The sequence below is a fragment of the Eubalaena glacialis genome, chromosome 7 (genome assembly GCF_028564815.1).
Source record: "Eubalaena glacialis isolate mEubGla1 chromosome 7, mEubGla1.1.hap2.+ XY, whole genome shotgun sequence".
Taxonomy (NCBI): domain Eukaryota; kingdom Metazoa; phylum Chordata; class Mammalia; order Artiodactyla; family Balaenidae; genus Eubalaena; species Eubalaena glacialis.
Window position 1 is genome coordinate 62,993,884 of NC_083722.1, and position 20,575 is coordinate 63,014,458.

General features: G+C 41.1%; 1 protein-coding gene across 1 annotated transcript in view; it reads left to right on the forward strand.

Moving 5' to 3' along the window:
* ARPP21 (cAMP regulated phosphoprotein 21) overlaps positions 1-19,948 on the forward strand; it is a 154,829-nt gene extending 134,881 nt beyond the window's left edge. The window contains exons 19-20 of the mRNA XM_061195242.1: positions 18,176-18,324; positions 19,490-19,948. Coding sequence (XP_061051225.1) covers positions 18,176-18,324; positions 19,490-19,747 — 407 coding nt within the window. The 3' untranslated portion in view covers positions 19,748-19,948. The remainder of the gene's footprint in view (positions 1-18,175; positions 18,325-19,489) is intronic.
* The last annotated feature ends 627 nt before the right edge of the window (positions 19,949-20,575 follow it).

The window sequence follows — 20,575 nt, forward strand, 5'->3', positions numbered from 1 at the left end:
TCTTCTTTCTGGAAGGGCGCCTCTGTAACAGAGCCTCGCACTAGATTACAATTATTTTTGCCTACAGCCACTGTTCCTCATAGATATTTTACTTTTTATGGAAATGAGAAAGAAAGGATTTTATACTTTTAAAAGACGGCTTTCTTAGCCATATCTTCAGCATAAGCCTTGAGTTTCTTTTTATTCAGGGGACTCGAAACTGTGTCTCGAAAAATAAGTAGAAAGTATATCATCTTGAGGGTAAACCATCTTATTAGAGTGTGATGCCTTTTGGGCAAACGCTGGGAGTGGCGTACTCTTGGCAGCAAGTGAATTTCTAACTTCACATCATTTTTAAAGTTATAAATTAAAGCAACTTGAGTGTTTTCTCTCTATATGCCAGACAGTGTGCTTAGGGGTGTATTACTACTTAATCCTCACTCCAATCCTGTGAGATTGATGTCATCAATTGTGTCATCTCCCCCGCTTTCCAGATGATGGAAATAGAGGTTTGGCAAGGGGAAGTAACTGCCCTAGGAGACACAAGGAGTCTGTCACCCAAGGCTGGGTCTTTACTGTAATATATACTGCCTCCTGTGATTTGACAGCTGTGCCTACAAAATAGAACAGTAATCATCTTTGCTTTCTCCCAAAGAAATGTTTTTACTGGTCTTCACATGAGATGTTTGTATCCACTGAGACATCATTAGGTGTGTGGTCCTGGGCATTATTAGATATCAAATAGCGGTTCTTTCACACCTAGGGAAAGTGGTTGTAATCATCTATTTTTAAACTGCTCAACTATGTCCTTCATCATGATCTTGTTAGTAATGCTAGGCTGCTCAGGAGTTATCAGTCATGAAATTTCATCATATAAGCTTTCCAGGGGCTCTCACCTGCTGCAACACCAACTTTCCTTAATTAAAATTTTATTCTCAAGAGAAACAGCTCTATGTGTTTTTTGGTGAGTTAATAATGAAACTAATTATCATGGTTGGCTGCGTCTTTGGCTACATCTATTTAAATATGGACACTTGTAGTCTTGTGTTCGCTGGCAGCATTATGAAGACACACTGTCAGCTAAGCGGTGTTTTTGGGAGAGGTTCTGCCCACTTCATTTCAATTGAACACTTTTGGAAGACGGTGTCTGTGTCCTGCCTTTGCTGGTAGACAGTTTTATTGATGGGGAGGTACAAAAGCCTAACAGCCCAGCAGGGTGTTTTTATTTTAATGTGGCTGAGATAGGATGGAGAATGTCCCCCCAAAATGTGCTTACCAATTTAATAACAGATTAGAAAGGATTTCCCTAAGGACAAGCAATTTTTTAAAAAACATGGCTGGAAATATTACTAAATGAGAAATATTTTATTTTCTTTTAAATTTTATTGAAGTATAGTTGATTTACAATGTTGTGTTAATTTCTGCTATACAGCAAAGTGATTCAGTTATACATATATATATATTCTTTTTCATATTCTTTTCCATTGTGGTTTATCACAGGATATTGAATATAGAGTTCCCTGTACTACACAGTAGGACCTTGTTTATCCATTCTATGTATACTAGTTTGCATCTGCTAATCCCAAACTCCCAATTCTTCCCCCCACTCCCCTTTTCCCCCTTGGCAACCACAAGTCTGTTCTCTATGTCTGTGAGTCTGTTTCTGTTTCCTAGACACGTGCATTTGTGTAGTATTTTAGATTCCACAAATAAGTGATAATCATATGGTAATTGTCTTTTTCTTTCTGACTTACTTCACTTAGTATGATGATCTATAGGTGCATCCATGTTGCTGCAAATGGCGTTATTTCATTCTTTCTATGGCTGAGTAATATTCCATTGTATGTATATACCACATCTTCTTCACCCATTCATCTGTCGATGGACATTTAGATTGCTTCCATGTCTTGGCTATTGTAAATAGTGCTGCTGTGAACACTGGGGTGTGTGTATCTTTTCGAATTATAGTTTTGTCTGGATATATGCTCAGGAATGGGATTGCCTGATCATAGGGTAGGTCTATTTTCAGTTTTTTAAGGAACCTCCATACTGTTTTCCATAGTGGCTGCACCAATTTACACTCCCACCAACAGTGTAGGAGGGAGGAGCATCCTACATCTGTTGGTAGTCTCTCTTGGATTAGTCATAGATGCCTGAACTTGTCTAAGACATTGAATTGCTCTTCATCAATGCAGATTTATTTCTTGTGACTTCCTCAAGCCCTCACTTCCACTCCTATCTTCCACTCCTTTTTCATAGTTAGGATCTTGCTGGAAGAGTGTATTGAGAAGTTGACTGCTTTGAATCGTGTTTGTTATATTTGAATGATAAAGAATGAGAATTGCTCATTTCTCCCACTAGATCAGGAGTTTTAAATTCTGGGTTTTGTGACTGGGTTTCTGGAGTTCCTGAAACCAGTGGAATTTTATGTAAAATGTCTTTTGTATGTGCCCAGGTAAAACTGACTAGAAAACGGGTTCAAGACTCTCAGTAAATTATCAGTGTGAGCCATAATCCTCGGTAACTGTTAAACGTCAGTGCCCTTGATCGATAAACTTCCCAGGGGTGCCTATTGTTTTGTTGCCTCCCTTTCAAAGGTTAGTGATGGAAATGAAGCAGCAGTTCCCAAACAAACAACTGTGGACATTAGGGCTTCTGGAAGTTTCTGCTGTTAAAAACAGCAAATATGTCAATCTGAAGAAGATTAATACATCAAATTATTATAAGCATCCCCCATCTCCCACCCTCCCCCCAACAAAAGGAATTCAGCAGATGCGCTCTGAGTGGGAGGCTGTTAGGAGAGCTCAGGTGAGAGGGCTGCCATGACTCAGTCACTCATTCTTTTTGGCACTGTTTTTTTTGGTTGTTATTTATTTATTTATTTATTTATTTATTTAATTTATGGCTGTGTTGGGTCTTCGTTTCTGTGCGAGGGCTTTCTCCAGTTGCGGCAAGCGGGGGCCCCTCTTCATCACGGTGCGCGGGCCTCTCACTATCGCGGCCTCTCTTGTTGCGGAGCACAGGCTCCAGACGCGCAGGCTCAGTAATTGTGGCTCATGGGCCCAGTTGCTCCGCGGCATGTGGGATCTTCCCAGACCAGGGCTCGAACCCGTGTCCCCTGCATTGGCAGGCAGATTCTCAACCACTGCGCCACCAGGGAAGCCCCCTTTGGCACTGTTTTGAACCCAGTTATCTGCCAAACTGATTTAAGTAGTTTCCATTTGAAGCTATACATTGTTTAGCTTATATGCATAACAGAACAGGAAGAGAGAGAACAGCCAATGTTGCAATGCAAGATATGCAGAGCACAAAAAGAGTGACATTTCTCTAAATTCATATCATAAAAATCTTCACTCAATTCCTAAAAAAGTATATTTATGTATACATATACATATATGCATATGCATACCCATGAAAACACATATATATGTATATATGTGTGTAAATGTGTACAGTATATGTATATACCTATATATAGTAACTGAAAAATTTCTTATCTGAACCCATACTGATTTGAGAGTGAAAAGGAAGGCTATTAATAATTACACTAGAGTAACTGGCATTAGTAGACACATGTGGTCCCCTTATATATAAATGCAGTATTTGCTAGGTTATTAAAAAAAAAAAAAAAACAGTTTTAGAAGTGAGGGAGTTAGATTTTAATCTTAATTTTGTGCCCCTTTGGACAATATGTATTAAATAAAAACTGATGATCAGAAATAAATAAATACATGCCAAAGTTTAAGAGAGGGACATAATGACATTTATATCTAATTTGTTTTTTTGTTTGGGAAGAATGAAGGCTGTCTGTAATCTGCAGTGTGTTTTTTGGGGATAAGGGCTTGCAGTGAGCAGCAGGAATCCTTTTATCTCATCTCATCAATTAGAAACAAAACACAAAAATTATCAAAACCAGTCAGTTGATTTTTAATGCATAAAGTGTAACATTTCGAAACATCAAGTCAAAAAGTATTTAAAAAATCTATTTTGGCACTTTAACATGCCTTTAACTTAAATGCCCATTTTAGTATTCATTTGGTCCCCAAGCTGAACATTTTGAAAGATATTTATTCACAAATCATGATTTTTTTTCCCCCTCACATAGTTAAATAGAAAACAAATGAAACATCACGTGTCATTTGTTAAATGGGAAAAAGTAAAATTGGTCCAGATATATCATGAATATTATTAAATATTGCATTTGAAAGAATACTGTATAATCAATAATACATTCATTGAAAATATACTTTTTTCCTAAAAATTGCTTGCTTAATCATCTTGCATAAAAAAATAGTACAGAATGGTTAGGTTAGAAATATTCCTAAAGTGGAAGATTCTCTGTCCCTCTGCAAGGATCTCAGGGGTTCTAGGTGCTGGGAAGCATCAGAATCGTCTGAGTTAGGAGATGGGCCCCCAGTGAGAGCAGCTGGCCAGGGGAAGCAGAGGAGGGTTTGCCACTTTGTATCTTATCTTTGATGTGATGAGAGGGGGCTCCATTCATTAAGTCACCAAAAAAAAGTTGGAAAGGCACCTGCTTGAACCCAGATTCCCCCCAGTTTTCTTTTGCTCTGAGACAGCTTTATATTAGGACACAAGAGAAGAGGGAAACTGGGTCTGTTTCTTATATGGGAACAAAAGGAAGCCTCACATTTCTCTGAGTGAGTCTTTGGTGATAAACTTGGAGCAAAGTCTCTAAACAAAGGACAGACAGCACCCTGGCTGTCTTAAAGTTACAGCCTAGAAATCGGTGCTGCGCCAGTGCTTGGAGTCTGGACACACAGGCCTTGGCAAATGATTCCCACCTGCACACAGCGTCCGCAGGTATGATTAGCTTGCCTCTTCCACTCCCTGCTATACTGAGTGCTTTGCCTACCTTTACGTTCAGAGCTGCGTCTGCTGCTTTTTGCTACTAGAGATTATTACACTTTCCTCATAAACCCAGGTCAGAGGAACACATTCATTGCAGCGCCCACGGTCACGTCCAGGTGACTGTGTCTTGGCTCATAGGAAATTTGGGGTAGTGAAGCCTGAACATTGTGAGCTAAATGGGGCAGTTCCAGGAACTTTTTTTGGCATTTGGAGTCCTTCCTGGTACTATCAACACCCAGTTTGTTCTTCATGTAAGGTACAATTCTGCAGGGAGTGAAAATACTTTCATTTTTACATAGCATCATTTGGTGGAGACAAATGCCAATTACCATGTAGTCAATGCGGTGTCTGAGGACGTGTGACTCACTCATATCTACTTGATCTTCATAAAAGCCCTGGGAAGTTGGAAATTAATAGGCAAGCAAGACAAAGCTCAAGGATAATAGATAACTTCCCAGTCACGGAGCCAGTGGGTGGAAGACTTAGCAATCAGCCTCTTGTCTGTCTGATTACAGAGCCTGTGATTTTTCTATTAGGAAGCAGAAACTCAGATTTAACACCAGAAGGCGAATTTGAAGTCTCATTTAAGTATTCTTTTCCAGTATTTCATCTTGCTGATAATTCCTTTAAATATCTGAAACAATTATGGCTAAATGTACTAAACTTGAGACTAACATATAGCAGAACATTTTCTAAGCCAAATATGCTTGGGGAATGCAGGGATCATTGAAGGTCATTGTGGAAATAAACTAGACCCTCCTTTTTTCTTTTTCATTTTCTCCCGAAATATCCTTTGCCCATTGTTATCCATTTGATCGCAGCGATCTGGTTCTGCAGCCGGCAAAGGAAAATATGTCAAATTCAACAAAATGAGTAGCACTGCTTGAGTTGAATCATAATTTAACTTTTTTTCTCTACCCTACAGGATATTTAAACAGTAACATAACTGAATAGTACTTCCTAAGTTATTCTCAAATTCCCTACAAACAATGCCATTGCCTCAAAATGGAAAGGCAAGCATTAGGGCTGAGAGTCAAATATTCTGCCCTAATAGCCAGTGACATCTAAATTTGAGAGTTAACATTTACTTAATTGCTGAAGCAGTCATGCTAAGTGCATAGTCTGACACATCATCAGGTGTTAAAAAAAAAAGATAATTTCTGAGGGAAAAAAAAAAATACATCTATAAAACCAAGAGACAGTACTCCGCTAAAATTATCATCCACCTCTCTTTAAAATCTTCATTTGATCAGGTTGGCGCAGTGGCTTGGGGAATACTGCTTGACATAGGAGTGTATTCCTTGTACTTTTTGAAGGGAAGGGGTGTGCTGGTTATTCCGTTTGCTTCTCCTCTCATCACACAGCCACTCTCCATCCTTCTGTTAGCTTCCTTTGTCCTGTGGCTTCCAGGTGGGTTTTGCTAATGGAAGGCGTCAGAGGGCAGAGGAAGAGGGAGATCAGAGTCTCTCCGGCTCCTCCCTCCGTTGCAGTGCAGTTGGCTCTCCAGGTGGCCCCTAGGCTCTTACTGGCTTCTGGTAACACTGGCTCCTCCCCTGAGACCTGCAGGCTGAAGGGAGAAAACGGTCCTTCCTGTTGTTAGGCTCTGGGTGCCTCCCTCGCCTGTTGGTCACGTAACTTGCCTACTCATTTGGCAATACTCTCTTTATTAACACCTCTTTGGATGAATCACTGGAGCGCAATTCTGTTGCCTGCCAGGACCCTGAACTGGAGGTGGGAAGAAATTAGTAGATACCCCTGACTCAATTCTGGTTCTTCTAGGCTGCATGGCCCTAAACAATCTACCTGGATTCCTTGTGCTTCACTTTCATTGTCTGGAAAATGAGAGTCATAACGGCACCCGCTCCACAAGTGCTTAACTCAGTAAGGCACAGGCCATAAAGGTTACTATGAGCTTGGATGAAGAAAGGGGAACAAATGCTTGTTCTCCTGGTTTGAGTTAATGCAAGCATGGTCCGTATTAACCCAGTATATAACCTCCTGGGAATGTTGCCTGTTGGTAAATAACTGCTAATATCTGTACCTAAACATTGAGATACAGTCAGTCTGATGATAGTTTCAAAAGAGATGGTGTGATTCTGGTTTTTGCAACTCATGATATGTTCCTTGAATCTCCAAACTTTTCTTTTCTTTCTCCCTAATGCCCTACTGTGGGTTATCTTAGAAAAGTCTGTTGGTAGCTCCTAGAAACAAGCTTGGTGAACTCCAGTTCACATACACGAGTTCTATTCTCCAAACTCTTAGTAATAACATGATAACAGCAACAGAGCCAACGCATGTGTGGCTAGGAAACAAAACTATGCCTAGCAGTCCAGTCTGTCTTATTTGGAAGAAGCACTATATAGCACGATGTATGCTAGCAAAGGGACTAACAGGAAAATGGGATTTAGTCCCCAGTTTATGAGAAATTCTGTGTGCGATCCTGTGCCTTCTTAGCCCTCTAAACTCCAGCTTCATCACCCGGAGCCCGTTGGGCCAGGAGATCTCCGATCCATTGTTCCCACTCAGGTTGAAGGACTTCAGGCTTAGGGGGGGCCAAGAAGAGATTTAGAAAAGCAAGCAATTCCAGCCGTATGCTGTAGGAGGGAAAGTAGGTGAGGTCCAGGTTTCTTGCTTGCCTTTTTTTTTAGGCCAAACGAAGATTGAGACACAGTCACAAGGGAGCATAACCACGGGTTAGCAAACTCACAGTTATGTCCCAAAGACACGAGGCTACAGAAATCTGGTTTATTTTCCTAGATGCCTCACCAAGTGCTAGCAGATAGATAGGTTTGAGAAGGCCAAACAGTGTCTCCAATGGGTTTTCCTTCCCTCTCCCCCTCCCTTTTTCAGCTCCTTCCCGCATCTTCTCCTTTCCTTTATTGCCTATCCCAGTAGCATCAGGTGGAAGTAGAAAACTGTGCTGTGCCCTCTTGATTTGCTGCTGGAAGGAACTTCTTTTTTCCAGAGGCAAAGGGGCTAAGAGAAAACATTTGGCAACCGCTCGTCTTTGTCTTTATTCTACTGTGATGGTGATAAATTGTTTCCCTTTGGCCATGCCTCACGCATGGGCAGGGCTGGGGGCTCTCTCTTCTGAGTACATTTGCTTCTTCATTCTTTTCCTTGAGGTTTTTGTTTGTTGGCTTATTTTCTGTAATGTGACATGGTAAGAGTCGTTTAGGGTGAATGCAATGAGGACGGTTTTTTATCAACATCATTGATAAAATGTTCTTGAGACACTGAATGTAGAATACAGGGCTAGGCCCAGATGCATAAGATATGCTTCCTCTTCCAGAGGATTATAATCTACCTGGGAAGCAAGACCTAAATCAGTAATAAAATTTAATTCAAGTTCATACAAGGTGGAAAGTGCAAAGAACAGGGGCAGGGCAGTCACATATCTTGGTCATTGCCAGGCGCTCGGTCCCTGGGATTTGTCTTACAAGAGGTGCATCTTGGACCATCCTAACACCCCTTGAGACAGGATGGTCCCCATTTTACAGATAAGGAAAATGAAATCAAAGAGGAGAGATGGCCCCCCACAGAATGTGCCGCTCTATGAAGGGAAAATTAAGCGAGTTAAACGATACGAATTCAAGGAATTCAAGTATTTATTGAGACCCAAGGTCCAGCAGTGATTCCCAAAGTATGGTCCCCAGACCAGTGGCATCAGCATCCCATGGGCACTTGTCAGGAAGGCACATTCTCAGGCCCCACCCAAACCTACTGAATCAGAACCTCTGGGGTTGGAGCCCAGCAATATGTGTGTTTTAACTTGGTCACTTTAACCAAGTGACCAAGTTATTCAGAGACAGGAAAATGCTGAGAACCATTGACCAGGGAGAAGAGTTCCAGCTGGGCAGGGAAGCAGGGACTCAAACATGGAGACAAGATGATGAGGCAGGACTGAGTGGCAAACCTTGAGAATCCAAAGCTCCAAGAAGGCAGCATACACAGCTTGCTGGGAAGGATGGCCCTGGTTTAGCACACTCTCAGCACAGCCTGGTGTCCTTCCGCGGACAGAACCTGAGGCCTCGGCTGGTTCTCTTAGACCCAGCGTATTTGCATCATCTCATTACATTGAAGTCAGCAGGCAACAAAGGTTGTGACTATCTTAAAACGCTCATGCTCTATTTAGGTGCTTATAAAGCATTTAACCATGATGAAATGTGAGTTTTACTCTTGCAGGCCTTGGGTGGAAGACCATTTGTCCTTCAATTTTATATTTACTCTAATTAATTATTGTGAAATACGATTTAAGTGTGGACCATATACTCTGATTCCAGCTAAAATGATAAGCACATTTGTATTTGTGTGGACAAGCCTGTAGATTTCTAATTGTTGTCTCAACCCAGATAAAAGCAACACTTCTTTTAAATAACAGTCCCCCGCATGGTGAGAGTAAAGATTGTTCTTATTGCTGCTAACAAGGATAATCATGGGTTGATTACGTAGATGAACAGAAAGTATCTCTTAATTGTTGCTTAGAGTTGTGACATCATCTGGTGCCCAGCAGCTTTACTTTGGGGCCATCTGTCGGGAAACTGATAAAGAGACAGCAAACAAGGGACTCAGGAGTTATGTTCCCTGAACCCTATGATGAGAACTTTACAAATGTTTATCCCCATATTTATTTTCTCCTTGGAAAACATTAGTCATGGGTAGAATACGTACATTTATACCAAGTTCAGTTGTGGGGTTTTTGTTTTTGAGCTATACATTATATAATTTAGAATCACTCACTCTTTGGTTGTAATAAAATGTAAGCAAGTTGACTTTTAAACTTTTTTGGCATCTTGAGATTGAAAACGGACTGATGTGTCTACCTGGACTGCAAGGAAAAATCAGAAGAAACTAAATCCTGAAATCAATTAGAGCTTGGCATTTTGCATATGTATGTTCAAAGGATGTGTGTCCACAATGTACCAGAAAACATCATGCTGGTGCTTCAGTTTCTTCACAGTCCAGTGTACAGCCACTGTACAGCCCGGTGTACATCTCAGTGTACATACAGTGTACAGTCCAGGGTACAGTCCAGGATACAGTCCAGTGTATAGTGTACAGTCCAGGGTACATTCCAGTGTATAGTGTACATCTCAGTGTACATAGTGTACAGTATAGTGTACAGTCCAGGGTACAGTCCAGTATATAGTGTACAGTCCAGGGTACAGTCCAGGGTATATTCCAGTGTATAGTGTACAGTCCAGTGCATATCACATGTACAGTGTACATCTCGTATGCAGTCCAAGGGCACATCTGGTGTACAGTCCAAGTGCAATCTGGTGTACAGTCCAGTGCACATCTGTGCACATCTGGTGTGCAGTCCAAGGGCACATCTGTGCACATCTGGTGTACAGTCCAGTGTATGTCCAGTGTACCATCCATTGTACAGCCCAGTGTACACCCAGGGTACATCGTGTACCATCCTGGGTACAGTCCAGTGTACAGTCCAGTGTACAGTCCAGTGTAATCCAATGTACAGTCCAGTGTACATCCAGTGTACATCCAGTGTAATCCAGTGTACAGTCCAGTGTACAGTCCAGTGTAATCCAGTGTACAGTCCAGTGTACAGTCCAGTGTACAGTGTAATCCAGTGTACATCCAGTGTACAGTCCAGTGTACAGTCCAGTGTACATCCCAGTGTACATCCAGTGTACAGTTGTGTATAGTCCAGTGTACAGTCCAGTGTAATCCAGTGTACATCCAGTGTAATCCAGTGTACAGTCCAGTGTACAGTCCAGTGTAATCCAGTGTACAGTCCAGTGTACAGTCCAGTGTAATCCAGTGTCTGCCTTAGTGCCTGTCTTTACTGTCTCTGCCCTGGATTATTGCTCTTGCCTCCCAGCAGGCTCTACCAGTGGAACAATGTTATTGTTAAATCTACCACTAGAATAAAGTTTAGTTAAGAACCCTGCCAGTCTGGAATTGAAGAAAAGAAGATAGTTATCTTTGACTATTCGGAAAAATAACATATAACACTTTCCTATATAAACAGAGCACTTTTGATTGACTCTAAAGTAAGTGGTTTTTGGTTTTTTTATGTTTTTTTGTTTTGATGTGGGTTTCTACAGATTGAATCTATGACCATAGAACTTATTTTCAAAATAGTTTGGCCAGGGAGTTCCCTGATGGTCCAGTGGTTGGGACTTCGCCTTCCAATGCAGGGGGTGCAGGTTCGATCCCTGGTTGCGGAGCTAAGATCCCACATGCCTCCCGGCCAAAAAACCAAAACATAAAACAGAAGCAATACTGTAACAAATTCAATAAAGACTTTAAAAATGGTTCACATCAAAAAAATCTTTAAAAAAAAAATAGTTGGCCAGGGCTAGGTTACAGCCTGTAGCTATGTGACAGTGACTGACAGTAATATGATCACAATGGTATTGACCCCATGACTTTTGACCTCACGACTGTCCTGTTCTGGCCAGCTGATCAAAAACAATTCATCAGTGAAAATATCCACCAGAGGGAATGCTACTGTGGGGCATGATTAGAACCATCTTTGTCTTGACTTTGCCCCGAGCTTAGTCTGGGGAAAGAACTCCTTCAAGCTGCCTCAGCAACAATTCGCTGTCACCTAGCCTGGTGTGCGCGCATCCGTAATTAACACTGGTAGATGTGCAGAAACGCAAGAATGCCGCATTATCTTCTAAGCCACATGGCCTCATTAAGAAAGTAAAACGTTTGTGAGGCTCATGCAGGTTTTCTCCCTGTGGGCTGTGGAAGCTCTCTGGCTGTCAGCACAGCACTCAGGGCCAGGAAAGTTCAGAGAATTACTTCAATAATATGACAGCCTCGTCCTTTTAAAATGGAATTCAATGCCGGCTTCCCTCAGAGGCATTCATTGAAATTCCATGCATGAGCCATTCCTGTAGTCACTTAACAGTGTCTCTCATGTTTGCCCTGATTTAAAAAAAAAAAGAAAGAGAGAAAGAAAACCAACTTTGTAGTTGCGATAACATGGATCTGGATGGTCTAATTACAGTGAAGAGGCCCCGAGCTTGTAGTAATAGGATGGTTCATCTGATGTGTACGGCCATTAGAAAATGACCCATGCGTGGACGTTCAAGGGGGACAGTAAGGAGGCTTTTAAGAATTACACTCTGTGCAGTAGGAAAGCTAATGAGCAAAAGAGCAAGTAGGAAGAAAAACTACTGCTTCACGAAGCGTAGTTCCACTGACGGCCTGTGACAGCTTTCCTCAAGTTCGTTAGGACGGACTGGGCTTCCCTCTATTCCCGTGCAGCCTCCCCATGGCTCATTCTCCATCTTGTTTTTAAGGAATGAAACCACTGAATAATAAATGGTGAGAAAGAGGATGGATGCAGAGACTGCCAGGAAATAAGATGAAGGCAGACACACAAAGATGAAAGAAGTCATAATGGGCTTCAAGAGCCCCCCCAAAAAAGCAGTTTTTTATACTCCTCTTTCTGACTTTTTTATGCTATTTTACTTCATATATAAGAAGAAAACATTATCTTATTATGATGTCCAGGCTAGATACTTTTATCCTATATCTTAATTTTTGGACACGTTTGAAAAAAAGTATCTTCCGATGCAGTCTGTATGGCTTTCTTGTTTTAAAAGTCCTACGTGGGGTTTCAGGTCACATAATTTGGGAGGTTGACATACAGGCAAAATGCTTCAAAAGATACACACCTTGCTTTTCAAAGTTGACCCCACTTCACCTACACTGTCACACCAGGGAGTCAGCACCTAGGAGTAAGAGTGGGACAGTGTCTGTAAAGGCCAGTGAAATCAGATGCCTCCTTAGTCCCAGAGGACCCCCTGGTTCTGGGAGGCCTCAACGTCAGTGGAACTGTCGAGGGCATCTTCCACTCTCCCTGAGGTGGGCGAGGGGCTATCAGTACCCCAAATCCACTTTCTGAAGCATAAGGTGGTGGTTCCTCTTTCAGGAAACCATAGCGATATCGTGATACCATAGGATACATCTGTTCTCCCTACTCAAACCTACCTTGAGCACCAAGGTGCTGTAGGTAGGTGAAGCCAGAAAGGACCTGTCTTAAAGACAATGCCTTCATAACGAAGTAAAACTGGGGAACAAATCCATAGTGTTGATAGAATTAGAACACTGATGAGAGCAGTCTATAAACTCCGAAAGTACAGCCGCCTCTAAGTGGCCTGGGGGATTTTGATTTCTCTGACATCCTAGGCTGTTTCGCAGAGTTTCTGTGTATCTTCTTTCTCTTACCCACTTTTATCTTTCAAATACTACAGATACTATTTTTGTTTCCAAAGGTCAAGTGACTTTCCTAGGGGCAGCAAGTTGCCTGGTGCAGTCAAATAACAGAACTGATGTTACACTTAATGTGCAAATAAGTTATTTTTACCTTATATTTTGAGAAAACAATCCAGAGTAAATAAATATACAGAGTCTTCAAAGATTGTGAGGAGAGGCGTTATTTGAAATGGTCTTAGTAATTGAAAACTGTAGTTTCCACTGATTAGAAACTAATTAAGTAAATGAAGGGACTAGAATCCATTTGACCCTACCCCAACCTGACTGCCTGTCTAGTGTCCCAGTATCTGAGTAACAAACCTTTAAAACGTTATTACGTGGTCTGAGTTGATTCTGTCGGACAATTATGCTTTACCTTTGATTTTTTTCCTTTGCTATCAGCAAGATCTTGTTCAACAGACTATGGATCATAACTCTTGTCCTCTTTACTTAATTGTTTTAACTATTGAGAAAACAATTAATGCAATGAATAGCCATTGAGTACCTGCCATGCTAAGGGGATTTATGCTAAGGTATGAAAGTTGGAAGAATGTATAATAAATAGTTCTACAATTTAGGGAGTAAAAGCAGGGATGCACAAGTGAGAAAACCACAACTTAAATTCTAGCTTTCCCTCCTACTAGCTGTCTGACCCTGACAATGTCTACATCGAAATCACAGTTGTCTCTCTTGTAAAAGGAGTTTAAGAACACTGCCTCCCAGGATTCTTGTGACAATAAAGTAAAAGTGCTCAATTTACTGCTTGGATCGGAGTAAGTGATCAATAAATATAGCTTGTTAGCTCCTTTAAAATGGAAAATCTTTAAAGAAGATGAAAGTGTAGAGGAATTTGATAGGAAACCAAGAAACCAAACCAGGCAGACATTAGGCAGTGGTGTGTGCAACGCATGAACTATAAAAATTCGGCAAAGGGACAAGCCAGCCCTGGATAAGCATTTTTTTTCTTTTTCATAGTCTTCGCCAGCCGTGCCACAACTGAACTACTGTAATTCCATCTCAATACCATGTACAAAGAACAGACTTTGAATTCAGAATCAGCTAGCTGGTTCCTTAGAAACCTGGAGAAATGTGTGTATGTTGGTTCATCCAAGATAAGTCATATCTTCTATTAAGCAGATTATTAACTTTAATCATTTGAAAAGGCATTCTACCATTTTAAGAATACTTAATAAACCCAACAGGAAAATTACACTGCTTGGGTGGGTTTGGGGAGGTGATGAGAACTGTCTAGCTTCTCAATTACTTTGCTCTGTAGATATTTGCCCTCTTAACTACACCCTTCCTCATCGTCAACCTTTATAACCAACAACAGCCAGGGAATCAAAACCCTGAAAATACAGGTTACGACTTTGTCATTCATTCATTTCCAAAATGTTGGCTCTGTAACAGTGTATTCAAATAAGAGTTAAAATAATGTCAGTCACAATCATGCAATTTATAATTCCTAAATTGTAATCCCAATTAACATTCTGATTTTTCATAAATATGCTACATCCAGCGAAATGTTTCCTTGACAGAATATTAATGAATTATCCTCTGACTACAAATAGTATTCAATAACTGCTGTATTTTAGTCAAAACAATATTAAATTTTCAGATTTGTAAGCTCCAGACATTTTAAATGTTATAACTCCTCCGTCTTAGTAGAGGGTACTCATTTATTTGCTAGGAGGCATTTGTCCTTTCCTAACCTTTTTACCTTCAGAAAATAAATGATGCATGTGACTTGAAAACTGAATTAATCTCAACTGAAAAAGGAATAATAAAAATAGCTAATGTCTTTGTGATTACCATAGCAAGCCTACAGGGCAGTTACTTTTGCTATTTCTGTTTTGTCAGATGCATTCTATCTACTAATCCTCAATAAATATGAAAAACTGATCATTTCACAGCTAAGAATTGACAAACTGGAACACATTTCTCATTTGAATAGACGAGATAAGCAGGTTGCCACCAGCCAGCGCTGCCACCTCCGCCTTCAGGCGAGCTGTGTCCCCGGTAGACCCTGTTAGTTCGTGCTTAGGTCACTGCTATCACATTTCTATTTGTCTATTCCTGGACCGGAGCTCAGATTCACATTCCAAATAGCCTCCTGGCTCAAGGACCATTCTGCTGCCTACCTTCTGTAGCATCAGGTAAAGAAATGGGGCCCTCCAATTAAACCATTCCAGGTGTAAATTTCTTGCCTGGAGAGCAAATTGAGAAATGAATGGGGTTCATGAATATAAATTGGGCTTTCCTTACACTTAAGTTTTCATTTGGAAATTGTATGGCATGATTCGCTCCCCACATAAATCTTTATTTGCCTTAAGTGTGTTTACTGTGGGAATCCCAGTGCACAGCTGGTAGCCCATTGCTATGCATGACTGAATATTAAAGTTCACAAATCATCAGGCAGAGGGGGCTTGGGGAGGGCGACGTCGCAGTGTCCCTGCATCTGTGTGCTCAGCAAAGATGAATCACACCCTCCCGGGCCGTGCACCTTTACTGGGACGAGGCCACCCAACCTCCTCACTCTTTTTCTCTCCTTGAATATTATTTGACAGTTGCTTCCCCTTTCTACCAAGACATTCTGTTTTCTGTATGTCTTAACTCTGTTATCATCAGACTTATTTTTCCTTTCACCCCAATTTTGGTTTATAGAGCTGATGTAATAAATGAATCTTTCATAGGCCACCTCAATTTATTTTTGAACAGACTCTGTGAAACAGAGTCATTCTGAAGATGACTCGGTGAAAGGATGGAACGATTCAATGAGCAAATACATCATCTTTAGACGCAAGGCCACGGGACCTCTCCTGCCCTCCCCTCTCCCCTCCTTTCCTCTCCTCTTTTTGTTTACATAATAGCCGTGTGTATTCTGCAACAGGACCATTGAGGCCAACTGGGCTTTCACCAGAAGACCAAATATAAGTCAGATTTTTAGAAGACATTTCTCTCATTTTCAACCTGTACTTTGAATCTTCAGCCAGAAATAAGGCACCATTACACGGACTTGCAAGTGTGTTCACATTGCCTGCTCTTGGTTATAGAACTAGGAAATGGTAAGGAAGGCTGTGGTCATGAATTTTCTATAATCATGCCAGGTTATTTTTTTAACATATACAATTCATGTGACAGTGAATTTGATGTGGCTAGGAGTAATGTCATAATAATAGTAAAACAGCAACAGAATTTTTTTAGGGCCAACAGGTATATGAATAAGAGTGGTAGATCTAGACAATGGGAAATCATAGAAAACAATTTTTTACAATTAATGTTAAATTTCTCCCTGCATATGAGGCATTCTGGGAGGTAGTAAGGGCCATGACATGGCCTTAAGTCACATTTCTTGTTCCCCAGTCTGATGACTTTTCCATACTGTATAAACTGCAAACACTTTGCCATATTGTATAAACCCTCTGAGCTGAGGTTACTGGTATCAATTAGACCCGCAAAGTATATGTAAGGGAGGCTTTGACTGTGTTACCACCGACACAACGTAACTGGAGGAAAGGTGGTCAGGACCCTTAATTACATTCTTAATATGCGGTGTCTTTGCAAGAATGTAAAATAACCTAGTAAGGAAAACCACTATGACAGTGGAGTAGGGAGAGTAACGTGAACATGAAAAAAATGGGACACATAAAGGAGGTCAAAGGATGACTTTCCAGGTTACACACCTGCTCCACTTACCAATCAATGCAGGCACAGTCCAGGCCTCCCAACTCGGCACATCCCCAAGTTTGCTCTCTCGGGTGTTCCAAACTGACCACACCTTATTTCCATCTCCTTAGATGAATAGAGTTTATCTCTAACTCAGTGACTATCTGCAAGACACGTTTCCACAGTATTTCTAAGATGAGTGAAAACACATTTTTGCAGAGCAAAGGATAGCGAAGTATTGTGTGTTTAAAATCACATTATAGTCTTTATGTAATTTTACCCTTTCTCAGTTAAAACTCTCACATGCACTCAAAACAAGGTCTATGTATAAACAATGTGGATTGATTAGGAATCTTTTACCCTTTGTTTCAATTTTTTAAATCTGGTTGTAAAACTTAGTGTTTGCATTAAGAAAATCTAGGATTGTAAAGACTTTCTCGCAGGGAATTGTATTAGGACAGCAGTTCCACTGATTTCCAGGCACTCAGTACAGTTAATAGTATGAGCTCTGGAAGGACCTTATTTTACAGCATGAAGTAAATCTGTTTTATTTCTCTATCACCATGTCATTTTCACCTACATCACAACTTTCTTCCCAATATTTGTAAGAACAGTTCACAGCCTTCTTTTAAGAATGCATTTTAAACCACATCTTGTAGTAGGGGTTAAGATAATTAGAATAAATCCTGGTCCACTTAAAAAAGAAGGAAAAGAAAACCTACCAACTGACCCATCCAGAAGGTCATAAACACATACATTCTTTATGTGTTGTATTCTGTATTATCTATGATATGTACATGATCCCTTATGGGAGTGTTTTGCCAGAACGTTTTCTTGGGAGCTAGTGGTGGAACAGAATAAAAGCATGAGACACCTGCTGTTGTTGCCTTTTGTCTAAGTCAATGAACGTTGAATTATGTAGAGTAGGGAGTCATTTTGTTCACTAGGGTATGGAAAACAGAATGCATCCTAAGTTAACGGGCTGTTTGGTGATCTCTGTGTAAAGTGAGGTAATGCAGAAAAGCGAGAGGGTAAGAGAATGAATCAAATTAATTAGGAAAAAACTTGATAATGTGTGACTTCTCCAAATATCACTGAAACCAAAGCAAAAGATAAACCTGAAAGGTTTAATTTACAGCAGTCAACCAATGTCAATACAGGTTCCCGTCTTTGCATCATGAAGAATTTACCAGTGTCACAACCCGCTCATTGGACCACTCTTAAGGATGGAAGTATCAGTGAATGTTTTGGAGTCATACCCTTGTCCACCCTAAGAAGCAAGATATGCGTTATTAGGAAATACACACTCCTGATACAGAGGTTGAAAGGTCTGCAGGTTGCCTGGTGAAGAAGTGCTCTCATCCCGTACAAGATCATCATTGTTCTTCTTGGTACAACCAGTTCAAAAGGTGTTTTTTCTTCACAGGTTACCAGCCGGTCTTGTCTGGTCAACAGGGGTTCCAAGGCCTCATGGGGGTGCAGCAGCCACCTCAGAGTCAGGGCATGATGGGCAGCCAACAGGGAACTCCAGTGCAAAGCGTGATGCTCTCCTACCCAACCATGTCTAATTATCAGGTGCATATCAGTAACTCGGAAAATTGTGTTTTGTAAAGCAGAACTTGCCTAAGTACAGGCTGTGGGTATGTCCGCATATCGGGTGGTTGGCTGGGTGGTAGGTGCTAGGCCCAGCCAGTGTTGACGGTTGATTTTGAGTCAAGATTACAATAGACAAGCAGAAAATGGGAAATGTATACTTCTGTAACTACTGTGGCTTTTGAATGCCCTGCTAAGTGTGATTCCGTATAAACTTTCTATTCATGGAAGAAAATTCTTTAGTCTAAAGTTCTATTCATGAGGACCTTCGGGCATTCTGTTGAAATTGTAGTTACTGGGAGAAAGTCCTCACAGCAAATTTTCATTTGTTTTTGGTCACACCCAAAGAAACTTCATTTCACCACAAATTTATCTTATAAGGGATTTTAAAAAGGCATCTCAGAGTCATTTAAAGGGCATTTATTGGACCTGACAGCTGCATTTTCCAGACTAAACCCACACTGGGTATTTAAAAAGTGTCATGCCCCCTTCTGTAATGTATATCCTGAAATACCCTGGCAGGGGGCGGGGGGTAGTGAAGGGTTGGTGAAATACTTTAATCATTAAATTTAGCTGCATCAGGTTACTTCTGGCCCTGGAGAACTTATCCTCGGTCCTCCTGCCCTGACAATCCTTGGTCACACTGCATCAGTTTCTACCTCCAACTGGATAGGAGATGTTCTCTAAAGCTGCAGGTTGAGAGTGAGCTGGTTCCTGGGACAGAATCCCCTTTTACTATTGATGGCTCCAGACCACTTTGCGTAAAACCGGAATGGGAGTGTGGCTTTTCAAAACTGAGAGAAATCCGGAGTGGGAGGTCCAGATGGCAGTCCCTGGAGGGCCAGGAGAGAGGAAGGAAGGAGGCTCAGAACTAACATCTTCTGAGCATGTACTTCTAGCCAGATGTGTCCCAAGAGCTGTACACCCCTGCAGTCCTTTCAGGGGCACTTTGAAGGAGGTTACATTATGCAGATGGACTCAGAGAATCAGAGAGGTTAAGTGACTTGCCCAATGTGAAACAGCTGATAAAAGGGAGAGCTGGGATTCGAACCTAAAAGCATGACTGTTTTTGATGACACCACTATAACTCATGGGACACCCCAAAATAACCTCTTCATACAGGCTTCTGTCTTGTGTCTTCCTACAGGTGCCAATGACCCAGGGTTCTCAAGGACTGCCCCAGCAGTCTTACCAACAGCCAATCATGCTACCTAACCAGGCAGGCCAAGGGTCCCTCCCAGCCACTGGAATTCCTGTGTACTGTAACGTCACACCGCCGACCCCTCAGAACAACCTTAGGCTGATGGGCCCTCACTGTCCCTCCAGCACTGTCCCCGTGATGTCAGCCAGCTGCAGGACCAACTGTGCCAGTATGAGCAGTGCTGGGTGGCAGGTCAAGTTCTGAGCACTCTGGCCATGGTGCATGTCTTCAGATGCTACTCATGGCCTTTAAGGGAGGAGGAGCAAGGTGCGAAAACTCACTGAGGACTTAAGTATTCACTCAACACCCAAATGACTGCTGCTGGTATTCTGTAAAAAACAAAACAAAACAAAACAAAAAAACAAACAAAAAAAACAGAGACTAATCCACACATTAGCTGGTTAATGGTGCATATTTCCATCATGTCTGCTAGGTATGCCTTTCTAGCTTAGCTAGTGACATGAATTCATCAAGGTAAGATTTTCTCCTACCACTGAATACCACTGTGTAGATGATAATATCCCTAATTTGGATTATTAGTTTTGTACTTTGTGTTGACTTTGTGATGCTAAAAGTATTTAAAAATTATATACTGAAATCACATTGTACCAAAGCTGTAATGGAAAAGAATTGATGAATGGAAGGAATAATTTATATACACTATAAAGTTTTCTTTTTTTAATGGATATATACTGTATTGTAGTGTTTAATCAAAATAAAACTATTTGACCTTATGGAGGAAGGTCATGTTTTTACCACCAGTTTGCTTCACTCTCTGTTCCAATATATGTTGGCTTATGTGTCACTGTTACCCCTTTTGAGCACTATTCTTTCATGAACAATGCACAGAAAAGATGTTCCAGGTGTTTGTAGATGAACTGGCATGACCTTGGTAGGCAAACACTGAACCAACTGTAGTTTCTTGTCATGAATACTACAGGGGTCCTGAAAATCAGGCGACATCCATCTCGTCTGTTCATTGACTTCACATTTTTGAAATGTGTACCTTGCTTTTAGTTTTAGGCCCATTGA